This window comes from Sinocyclocheilus rhinocerous, unplaced genomic scaffold (genome assembly GCF_001515625.1).
Source record: "Sinocyclocheilus rhinocerous isolate Xijiao unplaced genomic scaffold, SAMN03320098_v1.1 scaffold20, whole genome shotgun sequence".
Lineage (NCBI taxonomy): Eukaryota > Metazoa > Chordata > Actinopteri > Cypriniformes > Cyprinidae > Sinocyclocheilus > Sinocyclocheilus rhinocerous.
This window is the reverse complement of record NW_015640468.1, coordinates 2,148,402-2,164,244: the sequence shown is the minus strand read 5'-3', so window position 1 is coordinate 2,164,244 and position 15,843 is coordinate 2,148,402. Positions and strand designations below refer to the sequence as shown.

The 15,843-nt window shown below is 36.3% G+C and overlaps 1 protein-coding gene across 1 annotated transcript in view; it reads left to right on the top strand.

Annotated features, from left to right (window-relative positions):
- Positions 1-15,843, top strand: part of LOC107753130 (RIMS-binding protein 2-like) — a 162,605-nt gene that overhangs the window by 112,818 nt on the left and 33,944 nt on the right. Inside the window, 7 exon segments of the mRNA XM_016569256.1 lie at positions 2,551-2,673; positions 9,781-9,885; positions 11,117-11,167; positions 11,701-11,721; positions 13,352-13,393; positions 13,663-13,873; positions 15,489-15,658. Of these exon segments, the coding sequence (XP_016424742.1) occupies positions 2,551-2,673; positions 9,781-9,885; positions 11,117-11,167; positions 11,701-11,721; positions 13,352-13,393; positions 13,663-13,873; positions 15,489-15,658 (723 nt within the window).

The following is a 15,843-nucleotide window of genomic DNA, read 5'->3' as shown; positions in this document are numbered from 1 at the left end:
ATATCTTTCTAGGCTATATTTCCATCTTGTAGTTGCGCTGTTTTGGGTATTTTTAAAATATAAATTATTTGTAATAGAGCAGACACTGACTGTTGTTCATGTATTTATGTTCTCATTTAGCGAGACAGCAGACACTGAAAACACTGCGCACTTCAGTATGTGTGTAGTAAATGAAACCACGCGTCTGTGCCATTCATTCATAAAGAGACATGCAGGATTCATATTTAAATGTTATTTTTGCAGCTTAATATTTACAGATACCAGTCAATATTGCGATTTGATTTAAGTGTAATGACCTACTTTTGATTTATTCACCCAAACTTTGACAAATTCCGTGACATTCCGCGTTATACAGTAAATTCTGTTTTTATGACTGGATTCCGCAATTCCGTCCGCGTTTTCCGCATCGCAGAAATCATAGGGCCATAATTAAAATGGGTTCTATTGTCTTTTGTCGAGTCGCACCACGACACTCGCGTCCAGTGTAGACACGGTGTGAGTTTTTTAATGGCTTAGTTTTAGCCCTGCTTGTTTTTAATGTTTTTATTAAATATCTGTATTGATCATATCATCGCATTATTTACTGCCATCTCCCATCGGAGCCACACATTAAAGCTTGGCGAGCCGCATGAGGCTCGCGAGCCACGCAATGAGTAACACGCAATGAGTAACACTCTTTAATTTGTACATGAAGGTCATTTGCACACCACCACCATCATCACCACCATCTATCCAACAACATGCTGCTTGAATGTCATAAGAATCAACAATACAAGTGTAATTGTTCAAACATATTTCCTCTAGAACAAGCGTGTTCAGCTGTAATTGCTGTTGCAGTGGGTGTTCAGGTCAGGTTGCAGATAAGAGATGAGTGTCAGACTGGACAGGTGTGGAGTGTGAGTACTGCCGCTGTCTCTTGACAGCTCAGCTTTTTATCATGACTGGCGCTGCGATCGATACAGGACATCAACCCCTCTGCTCTCGCTCTCTAAAAACACGACTCTCACCCCAGAGCTCAGTGCTGACTACACATACTCCATATATCGCATATCAGTGGATAATGACAAACAGAGTATGTCATTTTCAATTGATCAGGGTATTTAATGGCATAATTGAATCCTTTGAAGAAACCTCTTATATATTCTGAGGTAACAGTGGAGCAGATGTGCCTGGAGGTTTCCTGGAGGTGCCTGGAGCCTCTAGAGCTGCCCTCTCAGACCCTGCTGTTTATGAAAGCATGCTGGATGTTGTGAACTGTGTTCAAAAGCTTCACCTATTAGCCTTGTGGCCACATGGGTCCAGATGGTCTTATCCATACATGATTTTCCTCTACACTACTACAGAACCAAAGACAACCACCACAGAAAGTTTGACACTCATAACTACTGGTTTAAACTCTCATCTTAAAGGGATAGTTCACCCAAAAATGAAAATTTGATGTTTATCTGCTTACCCCCAGGGCATCCAAGATGTTGTTTCTTCAGTAGAACACAAACGGAGATTTTTAACTCAAACCGTTGCAGTCTGTCAGCCATATAATGTAAGTGAATGGGAATCACGGCTTTGAGAGTCATAAAAACATACACAAACAAAACCAAATTAAACCCTGCGGCTCGTGACGATACATTGATGAGTAAAGACAAAACGATCAGTCTGTGCAAGAAACTGAACAGTATTTCTATCGTTTTTTACCTCTGATTTTCACCACAATGTCCGAACTGTCTTGTCCTGAGCGCATCCTGAGTGCGTTCTTCTCAACAGCCGGCGATTTGAGAGATTGGTGGCGGTAATGCACTTATAAGTCTGCGATCTGCCGTAAAGCAAGAAAAAAAAAAGACTCTTCACGCGCCGGCTGTTGAGAAGAACACGCTCAGGACAGATAGTTCGGACATTGCGGTAAAAAATCAGAGGTAAAAAACGATAGAAATACTGTTCAGTTTCTTGCACAGACCGATCGTTTCGTATCTTTACACATCAATGTATCGTCACGAGCCGCAGGGTTTAATTTGGTTTTGTTTGTGTATGCTTTTTTGATTCTCAAAGCCGTGATTCCCATCCACTTACATTATATGGCTGACAGACTGCAACGGTTTGAGTTAAAAATCTCCGTTTGTGTTCTACTGAAGAAACAAAGTCACCTACATCTTGGATGCCCTGGGGGTAAGCAGATAAACATCAAATTTTCATTTTTGGGTGAACTATCCCTTTAATAGTTGGTATGAATAAAATGAAGTTAACTTGTTTTGTTTTATCCTTGTGACATTAATGAAATAAAATCATACTTCATTTTTTAATAAATGTGGCCTAAAGAGACAGAGAACAGGGAATGATGGGCGAATGGGACCTAGAAATGTGTCATTTGCATGAGTACCAGTGTGTCAAACATGTGCGCAAACCATTAGGCCATGTGTTTTTGTAATCTAAAAACCTAAAATGTTTTTTTTTTGGCAGAATAGAATGACCTTTTACCTTTCTAACAGAGGTCAGAGGGCAAACAGTGTAAGACTGAAGGTGTTTTGATTCATCTCTGTCTCTCTCTCTCTTTATCAGGTGAAAAGTGAGTATGAACAGCTGCAGGAGGCTCTGTACACTGTGACAGTGCAGAGAGATTGTGCTCTGTTGGAGAGGACTGAGCTCCAAGGCAAACTGGAGAACCTAGAGCAGGTGCTGAAGGTGAGAACCCGCCAGACGTGTCAGTGTAAATCACATAATCGAAGGAAAAATATAAGTTATGGAAAAAGAAAATGAAGCCTGTGTTTGGACATTTTTTCTACAATGCTCTACATTTGCATTGTAAGATTATTTACAATGCAATAAGAAAACGTATTATTAAAAATATATGTCTAATGTCTGTCTGTCTATCTATCATCTATCTATCTATCTATCTATCTATCTATCTATCGTGATATATAAATATTTCCTAAATAATACAACTAAATAATTACAGTATTGAAAATGACCTTTTTCACATTATATTAATAAGAATTTTGTCTGTGCATAATTGTCATAAAAATAATGTCACAATATAAAAACTTTTAATGGCCTTAAATAGGCTTCATTTTCATTATGGAAAATATAATAATATAGTTTTTAAATAACCTTTTATATTGTAATAATTTCACATTCAATCTTCAAATGAATGTACAAACAACATACAGACCGTATATTTTTTTATATTTGTTTAATGGCATCTTTTTTTATGACTGAAAGCCAGTATCAATGATACCAATATAAAATTGCCCCCCCCTCTAATATTTAACCATTGACTATTCAACATGACTAGCCATTCATCATTACAGTATAATTCAGAGCTATCAATTTTAACATTTGTTAGACTTAAAAAAAAATACTTCTAATTTAAGTTAACTTAAAACAATCTTCACATAAACCCATTATAAACCCAACTCTTTTTACCTTTTCTGACCCACTTCAGGTCTTAAAGTCTCTATTAATGAGCTGACGAGTTGAATCGGGTGTGTTAGATAAGTGAGACAGTGCTGGGCTGCTCCAGGACAGTTTTGAAAACCATTTCAGAGACATGTTTTTAAATGTGACTCATTTAAAATATATTACATGCATGTACAGTTTTAAGGCAGCTTTAATCGCCTTTTTGGTAACTTCATGACTTAACTGACCAAGACAGCATGCACGTAGTTTATTTCACACTTTGATATGAAAGGATACAGGCTACAGCGTGCGCCGGCGCCTTTGTGCGTGCAATTGAAGAGCATGCGCTGCGAGAACAGTACCGTTTCCGCGCTTGCTTGACTCGCGCCTGGAGCTGAAGTGAAATGGAGCGTGCGTCTGAAATGTCTCCCGTTCTCAGTCGTTCTGCGACTGAATAAATGCACTTCTTGTCAAGAGAAAAAGTGACAGAAGCAGCAGTTGTGAGTGGGGTGGCCATCCCTAGCCCCGCCCCTGCGTTAATTGCGCTAAATATTTTTTATGCGTTAAACTAAATAATCACTAATATATATATTATATATATATATATATATATATATTTATTTATTTTTAATTTTTTTTAAATCCTGGGTGATATGTTATGTTTTTGAGATTCACCATATCAAGGCATTCCAACCTAAAATCAAAATGTTATTTTTTTCATCAATTTGGAGTAAGAAATAAAAATTACGATCTACATTTTCTTTACTGGTTACCTGATTAGCCTTCATATATGTTGACTAAGTCAAGCTGTGTGGTGGCGAGTGAAAACGTTATAGTCCTTATGGACATGAGGGTAAATTAGATTTTTTGGGGTGAACCATCCCTTTAACATTTATTTTTATTAAATGTTAATACACCTTTAAATGATTATATAAAGTACATGAATATTCTGTTTAATTGTATTATTTATGGTTAATAAATTCATTCATTTTATTAGTAACATTTTAGTTGAGCATGAGACTTTTAAGGATACATTTGATACTTTTTATAAAAATGTGTATATATACAATTAAATATTAAAATGAAATAATATAGCTTAAAAAGTCATAATTAGTTCATAGTAATTAATGTGTAAAATGCTTGTATATTTGGTTTAATTTTACATGTTCTCATCAACTAATATATATATTATATATATATATATATATATATATTTATTTATTTTTAATTTTTTTTAAATCCTGGGTGATATGTTATGTTTTTGAGATTCACCATATCAAGGCATTCCAACCTAAAATCAAAATGTTATTTTTTTCATCAATTTGGAGTAAGAAATAAAAATTACGATCTACATTTTCTTTACTGGTTACCTGATTAGCCTTCATATATGTTGACTAAGTCAAGCTGTGTGGTGGCGAGTGAAAACGTTATAGTCCTTTTTCTTAGTGTGAAGTCTCTCAGTATCCAAGTTCATGACATACAGTATGTTTCAGGAAACCTGGCTGGCCATGTTTAAGGTCGATTTAGATCATGACCTAAACTTTCATCTGTTTTTTCACCTCTTTTACTCCCCTCTTACTCTTTTATGGTTTTAGAGCTGTCGTACGCCCTCAAAGTGTGGATCTGTGATCGACTAGGAGTCCTGGAGCACCCTACCCCTCCCCTAACGTCTAACACTCTCCTGCCCCTCCCCACTCCCTGCCTCCCTCCATATTTTTCATTCATCAGGTATCTCTAAAGACTTTACAGAAGTCAGCACTAACTGAATGTGGACCTTTTGACTGTGTACTAACAGCTGATCTGAATGCTGTATGCGATATGAATGGTCGCCGGCTGAGGCACTGTGGAATGCATTTGTGCATGACACAACAGTTATGCACAATTACACCCTCCCCTCACAAAAGAAACTAACCCAGCTCTTCTTTTGAATGTGAGATATACATGCTGTTAATATTCTTAAAAATATTTTGATTTTTTTTTATTTCAGTTATGAGGTGACAGTTTTGCTGAATGTACAAAGTGTGAAATATGTTGAAACTATCAGTCTTGATTTTAAAAAAAAAGTAATCTAGTACTATCACAATATTTATCACAATATTTTAATGGTTTAGATGATTAATTTTTATTCTGTGGTTATATTGTCTAGTTTTTATGCAGATGCCTCCTTATTGCAAAATAAACTGCAACATTGTTATCATTATATGATCTTGAAGGAGTTTATTTTGCAATTATGACTGGACTGAACATTATCCATTAAATATTTAACTTAAAACATAATATTGAGGCATCTTCATTAAAAAAAAAGTTTTATAACACAGCTGTTCGTCAAAAAATTAAATTAAATGAAAATAATAAATAAAAATACATTAATGGTCACAAATGAATGAATGAATGAATGAGTGCGTAAATAAATAAATTGACAAAATATTTATATATGTTAAAATGATTACGCTTTTCAATAAATAAGTACTTGAGTAAATCAGCAGTGCTAAATAAGTACTGATAATCCATTGAGGCATAAAAATCAGGCACTTTTGATTATTATTAGATAATTTGTCCCATTGTTAGTAGGCATAGAGATTTTCACTCACAATTGATGGTCAGATAACCGTAACACATTTCACACACAGTACAGTTTATTTGTCCTCTGAAGGTTAGATTATTCTAACCTTCCACTACCCTGCACTCCTCTTTCATTGCAGCATGGAAAATCCTTCCTTTACCCTTTATCCCCTGTAACCTCACCTGTCACAAATGGAAAGAAAATTGCTAGGTTTTGTCACTGTGTACTTTTAACAGGTCAGAAGAGCTTCTAGGGATGTTGTTGGGCAGTAATGCTGCTGATTGAACATGCTGTGTTGTTTGCACACACCCTTTCATGTACAGAGCCATGACCCTTGAGCCCTTTATTGATCATGCGAAGCTCCGTGGCTGTGCTTAGTCTGGCTGATTGACATGATGCTTCACTTCTGTTTTTGCTTTATCTGAAGGGGTGAAGCAAATTACATAAACCTGATTTACAACAACATTTTGCTGTTGTTTTCAGTGCTTAAAGGGATAGTTCACCCAAAAATGAGGATTCTATCATTATTTACTCACATTCGTGTCATTTCAAAACCATATGCTGTGAAGTGCAGCTCAAAACCATGCAACAACAGTTTGTAGTGACTGTGTCTATTTCAAGTCTTCTAAACTTGTACTATAGCTTTGTTTGATGAACAGATTGAAATTTAGTTGTTATAGCACTTAGTCAGGTTAGATGCCATATTAATTTTAACACAAGGCTGTGAGAGAAAGACTTACATTCTTTACAATGGCTGTATAAATAATGTATAAAGGTCCTAAATTACATAATTTTCACAACTCATCTTTAAGTGAAAGTGACGTGTGGCCAAGTATAGTGTCAAACACACAGCAGTGAGTAGTGAACAAATACACACACACACACACACACACCAGGAGCAGTGGGCAGCCATTTTTGCTGTGGCACCAGTGGAGCAGTTGGGGATTCGGTGCCTTGCTCAAGGGCACCTCAGTCGTGGGTATTGAGGGTGGAAGAGAGCGCTGGGCATTCACTCTCCCCACCTAATATCCCTGCAGGTACCAAGACTTGAACCCGCGACCTTTGGGTTACAAGTCCCGACTCTCTAACTATTAAGTCTGACTCTCTAACCATTAGGCCACATCCACAACTTAAAAAACTGTTCTATGGAGTTTTTGTCTACTGCAAGACTTTTTGTCAGCTGCACAATCAGTATTTTGTTAAAAACCAATCCATTGAATGCACTGTCCAATCCTTTACAGCCTCAATTTGATTCCTTTTAAAAATGAAATATGGTGCTACCCTGACTCAGTTAAATTCACTGAAAATCCTTTAAAGAATTAACATATGGGTTTCGATTGACTTTATAGAATACTTTTTGGATTTACTTTTCCTTAAAAAAAACATTTAAGCTCAGTAGAAGACGACAAATAAGTGTCCATATTCTGAAGGTATTAAAGGGATAGTTCCCCCAAAAATGAAAATTACCCTATAATTTACTCACCTTCAAGCCATCTTAGGTGTTTATGACTTTCTTCTTTCAGACTAATACAATCGGAGTTATATTAAAAAATGTCCTGGCTCTTCCAAGCCTTATAATGGCAGTGAATGGGTGTTGAGATTTTGAAGACCAATAAAGTGCATCCATCCATCATAAAAAGTGCTCCACACAGCTCCAGGGGGTTAATAAAGGCCTTCTGAAGTGAATCGATGCATTTGTGTCCGAAAAATATCCATATTTAAAACTACATAAACCGAAATCTCTAGTTTCTACTAACTGTCATACGTGCGTACACGAGAGAGTGGCATTCCATCGGATGATGTAGGATGTAGACGAAGCGTAAGCTATTGATTTCTTTTTGTAAACTCAAACATGAGGATTCAGACGGTAATTAAATCACCACATGACCTTCGTGTTTGTCAGAAAAACAGTAGCAAATTCGAACGGGGATTTTTACGCAGGTGGTCGGAGAAAACCACCAACATTCTGTATCCGGATGGCAATAAAATCACAGACAACCCCCTGTAAATGGTGAAAATACCTTACGACTCCCTGAGAAACAATTACCGTCCGAATAGGACTTTTTTGCTTCAATTTTGCTTCAAAATCTCGACCACCATTCATTTTAATGAGTACGAGTACGAGTACAGGAGGCCAGTATCGGGCCCGATACCGATACCAGTATCGGTATCGGTGCATCCCTACTCTCTATAGCTCTCGTGAATGTCATACAACGACCGATCTCACAGTGCAAACAGCCAAAACCTGAATATTTTAGGCAATAAGGACACGTCCCGTAAAAATGGCCCATATGGTCACCCTACCTAGGATGGCTTGAGGGTGAGTAAAATATGGGGGAATTTTCATTTTTGGATGAACTATCTCTTTAACACAGCAAGGGACCGTTCACACCGAACATGGTTTTACTTGCAGTGAATTAAAAAAGTGCAGCATCTAGACACGTTTTAAACAGTTTAACTGCTTTTAACTCGAGCACCTTGTGAAGGCTGTGTCATTTGCGGGACAAAGCAAAAGACTTGGGACATAAGCGCAATGCGTATTAAGATATTAAAACAATGAAAAAGCAGTGCAGTGGATTGCGTCAAAGTCCCTTTAAGGCAAGTCATGTCACTCGGTGACCATCTTTGAAACGCCTCTCGGGCAGCTGCAGTAACGCTTTTTTGCTTCAATTTTGCTTCAAAATCTCGACCACCATTCACTGCCATTATAAAGCTTGGAAGCCAGGACATTTTTTATATAACTCAGATTGTATTCGTCTGAAAGAAGAAAGTCATATACACCTAGGATTAGGGTGGGCATATGTGCCGTTCATACGGGACACTTCCTGGCCGGGATTTTTATATTGCCTAAAACATCCAAAGTAGTTTGACCAATAACATGCAGGTATTGTATATAATCGACCAATCGTGGCGCGTCGCTCGTGAGAAGGTGAGAACGATCAAAGCGATGCAAATACACGCACGTGTTTGTTCGTTCTTTCGACTTGAAGCGTCGCTGCGCACCGATCATTGAATGACACCAAAGTACTGCGAGAACGATTTGAAAGCATAAGGTCTGCTCTTACGATGGGGTGATACGATTACAGGGGGTGGTTGTGCAGCTGCAGCAACGTGCTGAATTTACAGATTAGCGATTGGCTCTTTTACTCAGTAGGCGGGGCTTCGTTCAATAGAGAGGCCATATTGAGCGTTGCATTTTTCCCCATTCAGAACTACACAAGTGACACGTCTTGGGTATTCTATAGTCTTTGATTGCGTTCAGTGTGAACGGCCCCTAATTCTGAGTTGATATGCTCAGGTAAAAAGAAATCTTACATCAGATACTCCTGGATTAGAAGGGATTTTTGTCTCTGGTGCTCCTGGAGACTGAACTTTTATAAGCTGATATAAAAAGAGGTCTATAGATCAGTGCAGGGACTCCTTTGTTGAGTTTTAACAGCAGCTAAAAGTGTTTTAGTGTGACCTAAAAAGCTTTGCTTTTTATGCTGTTCCAAACCCATACTGTGACATTATTGCGTACAACACAAAAGTAGTTATCTAACATCATGTCCAAGCTGCTGTTTTACTATGAAATCAGTGATTACCGTAGCTGTCCCTGATCCCAATCCGCTTTAATTGCATGGAAAAAAGCAGCTTGGACATTCTTCTTAATATCTCCTTTTGTGCTCCTCTCTAGAAAGTCATCATGAGGGTAAGTAAATGACAACCGAGTTTTCTTTTTTGGGGTGAACTATCCCTTTAATAATGATTGATGGTTGCTCTCATTCTGTCTGTGTTCATCCTTCGCTGAGTTTCCTCTCACCTCCTGCTTTGTCTTCTCTCTTTCCCAGCATATGCGAGAGGCTGCAGAGAGGAGGCAGCAGCTAGAATTAGAGCATGAACAAGCCTTGGCCGTCCTCAGTGCCAAGCAGCAGGAGATTGACCTTCTGCAGAAGGTGAGAGATCAGGGTTTCCAACCACACCAAATTCTTTGGAGCTCATGCACAGGCCAGAGTGTAGAAGACCTTGCATCATGCTTAAGCTTCTGGTATCTGTTTAAACAAGGCTTTTGCTAAGGCTGATTTCATAGCTTCATAGCTGATTTCATAGCATTATATGTATCCTAAATAAATACAAAATAAATAATATTTTCCAACTTTTTGCATCATTTGACAACTTTAACTGTATTAGGGCCAAAATTGTTGGTTGTGTGTGACAGTTTAATAAAAAATATATATAAATCACGTAAGTATTCAAATTACACTCTTTGTTTAAATTATATGTTAAAAATGTTATTATTTTTTATGATGGGTTTTCATAATTTAAGATAGAAAGTCTAATTTTAGAACAATAAAATATTTACATATAAGGTGTATTGAAGAGATTATTGATGAAGGCATAGTAAAAAGTGTCCAAGATCATTTTAATGTGAGTTTCTTATAATAAATGATGAAATACGTTTTAATTTAAAAAAAATCAACCCCTATGACAAAAAAAGCTTAAAATTGTAGAAACACCCAATAATAAAATCCAGCTGTTCAGAGTGCTCTTAATGAAGAGAGATGTTTAATGAAAAAGTGTTTCAGCAATTTTAGATAACTCTGAAATATTCCTCTCATTTCTCGTCTGAATGAAGAGAAAAGTGCCGCTGTCTCACCACTCAGAGTAAATTACTCTCTAATGAAATGGCAGAGCAGGTGATCAAATCTGACATTTTCTCCAGAATGCGTGCACATTGTCACCCTCTGAAACATTTGAGTCATTGTCTGTCTTTATTGAATGGAGCACTGTGATTACAGAGGAGAATAAACAGAAGAAATGGCACACACTCTCATCAGAAGAAGTCAAGACATTAAGAACCAAGTTTTGTTGTTCTGAAGGTGAATCTCCATACATAATTCTGAAATGTTCCCTCATGTTGTGATACTGCAGAGGCTGACACTCCAACAGATGTTCCTCTATTCATGTGGAACTGAATGCTGTTTTCCACAGCTGCTGAGAGTTATAATGGATGACCCTACAATGCACTGCATCCGATCACAAGTCCTTGTTGCTTAAAGCTTATTCAGCCAAACTTGGGAATAGAATGTTTATACACTAGGAACATGCAGGAATATATTTGGCTGTGACTTTTATGAAGTATGGCATGACTGACTTGGTCATATATTATTTTTGTGTTGTTTATAGGCTCAGGTTGAGGCTAAGAAGGAACATGAAGGTGCCGTCCATCTGTTAGAGGTGAGTAATGATATCTACTCATGAATGTCAGTGCATGTGTATGTGAGTGTGCATATAAGCATGCATTTTAAATCGTATCTTGGCTGACCATGATAGTATAGCACATTCCACATGCGTCATCGTATATTTTCTCATATTAGCCAAAAATCTGGCTACCATATGAGTCACATCTTAGCTTACACCATTTTATGACATTTGAAAAAAACATCAGAAAAATGTATTAAATAAATAAAAAATCTTGTAAATATCCTTGCTAACCAGCTTGATTAATAATTGTTTTAAACTAATGTACATCTCTCTGATACATATTTAATGATTTATTTATTTACCATATTCTACTTTCTTGTTTTCATTCATTGCTGCCATTAATGGGTGATTGAGGGAAAATGGGGTTGAAATTGTACTCATGTTGGGACTCTGTGACTTCTGAAACTGTAGAAATGCTCGTGTGTGCAACTGTGATTTGTTTGGTTCCTTGCATCTCTTGTCACTATGTTACTGGTCTTTTTTTTTTTTTTTTTTTGCATATACAGAATCACTTGGACAGCATGCAGGTATTTTCGAGTTACTTCTCCTCAGAGTTCTCCCTCTCCTCCCCGTGTGACTCACTGGGGGTAGTTCCTGTCACCTCGTTTAGCTGTCCTGTCAATTACTGTACTGCTCATCCATGATTGATCTGTAAACATTTGATCAATATCTTTGATCTATATCACTGTAGATCAAATTATTGAAGCTTTTTAGTACAAACCATCAGTCTTCATAGTCATTTTATACATTCCTGACAAAAGTTGCTTATGTGTTTTATAAATGTTTAAAGTAAAAGGGTCACATTTTGCTTGTCTTCAAAGCCAAACAGATGCTTTTTATTGCATTTTTAAATTTTAATTTAGATTTTATGTATTTATGTATGTATTCTTTTTTGATAATGTTATAACATCAGGAACATTATCAAAAAACATTTTTTAATTTAATTATTAATAGCTATATATACATTTTATTAAACTATCTACCTACCTACCTATCTGTCTATTTATGAACATTATCAAAAAACATTTTTGTTTTAATATAATTATTAATATACATTTTATTAAATTAAAACATAATGGATATTTAGTATTTGGGTGGATAATTTAGTTTTTATTTAATTTATAGACTAATATTAATAATTATATTAGTCTATAAATTAAATTAAAATTAACTTCTTTTAACAATAAATGCATAAAAATATACACCTGTATATCAAATAAAAAAAACGATTAAATATAAAAAAATATCATATTTAAAAATTACAATGAATTGTTTGTTACTATTATTTCAGTTATATTATTTTTGGGGGTGGTGGCATGTCTTTGTTGCCATCCAAATAGATATTTATCTAATGAAAAACAAAGACAAAAGTTGCCTGTGAATTACCTCTACCTTCAGTAAAGCAAGAGTCAAAATGTCTCTGTGGATTTTATTTATTTATTCTTTTTTGATTGGAAACCGTTCTGTTGTCCCCTCATTCCTCTTGGGAGGCAGGTTTTTTGATTGTACAGAAGCTAAACACAGGAGATAAATGAAGATGAGGGCATGTTCATAAAGTACAAATGAAAGTGCTGCAAAAGCCAGTTTGCTCTTGTAACTAAGTGGTAAAAGTTTCTCATTCACTGCCTGATCCTTTCTGCTCCTCCTGTGTTGCAATGCATGGGTGCTGCCTTGTGCTGAATCCTGTTAGCGCCTCATGGATATGTGCGTTTGCAGATCAGATCGGCAACAACAAACATAACTGATGGATTGCAGAACGTGACATGTCTCCCTTCCACCACCCTCCTTTAATTTCCTTGCCCAAAAAGCCACATTTAGTGATTTATGCGAACTTGTAACTGTGCATAAACATGTTGCATAAGACATACTGTAAGTATAACAGGTCAAGTTACAGTTGTATGTTGACTTGTTAAAATGCAAACACACATGATCCTCTAATGTGGTTAATAATAGTGTTGATGTACAAATATACATGTGAGTTTCGTCAAATCATCAGGCATAAACAGCTTTTACTGTTATTTTGGCATGTGTGGTACCCTCCTCCATTTAATAGTACTTCCCATCGCTAACATCATGATCAAAACAGAGATTTGATGTATAATAACAGCTGAACATAGATTGACTCCTGTCTTTGTTTGATTCTGTTGGTGTCTGAAGCTGAGAAGTTTCCTTCGCACTAAGAACACAATGCGATTTTTGGTAGGAAAAACCTCCTTTTAGATGTAGGCCATTTTTTGTAGTATTATTGTAGGTTGCTTACCACATTCACAGTTGGTAGAGTTTGTAGGCTCCATTCATTAGCTTTCATCGGTTAGTTAATGTGAAGTATGGATGTTAATAAAGCTGTAACCAGTTTTAAATGTCAATGCTTTTATCACAGACCAGCCAAAATGGTCTGTATATGTTTTTAATCCTAGCCTTTCTCTTTTTTTTCTTTCTTTCCTTCCCTTCCCTCTTTTTCTTTCCAGGCTAAAGTGAGAGAACTGGAGGAAAAATGCCGGGCACAGAGTGAGCAGTTTAACCTGCTGTCAAAAGAGTTGGAGAAGTTCAGATTGCAGGCTGGGAAGTTAGACATCCTGAGCAGCAGTCAGCTGACAGGGGGCGACTCGCCCGGCTCACCCACCAAACCCCTCACCCTCTCCCAGCTTCTCAACGGCCTCACTGCCCCCTCTGGGAAAGGTACAGTATGCATACTGAAGAAGGTCATGTGTTACACTTCCTTAAAGGTCCCCTGAAATGCTTAGAAACACGCAGCGTTACTCTGTGTTGACGTCATTTTAACTGAAACAGGAAGACAGGGTGGGACACATCAAGCAGCCCCGCCCCTTTTTAAAATAGCCAATAGCGTTAGTTTATATCACAGCTTGGGCTAGAGCCGTTCAGAGCCGTTGAGCTCCGTAAAGCCGCATTTGACAGGGTATGCCAGCCACAATCTCATCCATATTGCTATAAAATATAGCATTCTGTGTAGAATTAAAATTCGAATTCAGAATTCAAAGCTCCGATACTCGCGCATGCTGCCTTATAGATAACCTTAAGACTAACACATTGATACTAACACCCCAAAAACTTTAATTTTGATTTCATGGGGACTTTAAATATTTTAATGAGTTGCTTTGCATTGCATTATGTGGTGGTGAAAATCCATATTTGACATTTTACTATTTTATTAGTTCTAATTAATTTACTAAATATTAGATATATAATATTTAGTAAATTAATTAGAATTAATTTACTAAATATTATTTTACTAAATATTAGATATATAATATGCAAGAACCTCAAAATATTTGGAAACTTTTGGGAATCTTTGTCATTGCGTTAGAATTTCAAATGATTAGATGTTCCCAGAACTAACTTCACTTTTCTGAGTCATTTTTACAGTTTGACAGTGTTTAAATATTTTTTGGCTTAATTGTAAACAATATAACAATATATTTGTATACAGTATATCAATTTATATATATATATATAAATATATATATATATATATGTATACAGTATATATAAGCTAAGAAATGTTCTGCTTAAAACGTGTTTGTGCTTTATTTGTTTGAAATAAATGCTATATGTTTTGTCATTTTGTTAAGACAAATTCATACAATACAGTTTAAACCCTTTTAAAGAAATTAATCATTTTTATTAAGCATTTCTAAGGATGCATTAAATTGATCAGAAAAAAAATATCTTTCAAAAAAATGCTGTTTCGTCTGAACTTTCTATTTATGAAAAAATCAGTTTCCACCAAAAAATGATCATAATAAGAAATATTTATTGAGCTGCAATTCAGCATATTAGAATGATTGCTGAAGGATCATGTGACATTAAAGACTGGAGTAATGGCTGCTGAAAATTCAGCTTTGTCAACACAGGATTAAATAACTTTTTAAAATATATTAAAATAGAAAACTATTATTTTAAATCGTAATAATATTTCACAATATTACGGTTCTGTATTTTTGATCAAATAAATGCAGCCCTGCTGAGACTTCTTTCAAAAACAAGAAAATCTTACTGACCCCAAACTTTTGAACAGTAGTGTATATTTTCTGTCCAAACCCCTTTGTAAGGTATTGATTGATTATAGTTCACTTCATATTCGCTCACCTTTAGTTTACCATCCTTTACCCTTCCCATAAGGAAATATGAAACAATGTCTAATGCTGAAAAATCTGAAGACTGATAAGATCAACAGCAGTGTTGATGTGTTGAGATGGAGAGAGGAGTATGAGACTGTACACAGTAATGAAGTAATCAGTCACCTTTGTGTGTGTGTGTGTGTGTGTGTGTGAAGGTAATGAGGATTCGATGAGTAAGATCTCAGAGCTCATTCGGCCTCTACAGATGACTGAGGGGGAGAAGGTAGAGCTCCTGTCTGTCAAACCCACCTTCCTGTCACGCAGCACAACCTCCAGCCCACGGCGAGCCTTCCTCTCAGAGGTGCGGCCCGTCATCTCCACTGCTGTGAGTATCACAAACTAATCAGTGAGTGTTAGTTCATTTTGCCTTTAATGTTAACCATTTACAGTTTGATTTTAGTCTTGAGGTTTAATCTTTTAAAATAGATTACATTGCATTTTCTGAAGGAAATGGCAGAGTTTGCAAGCCAGCACAAGAATGTTAATGTGTTAATGGGCTTTAGATTTTGG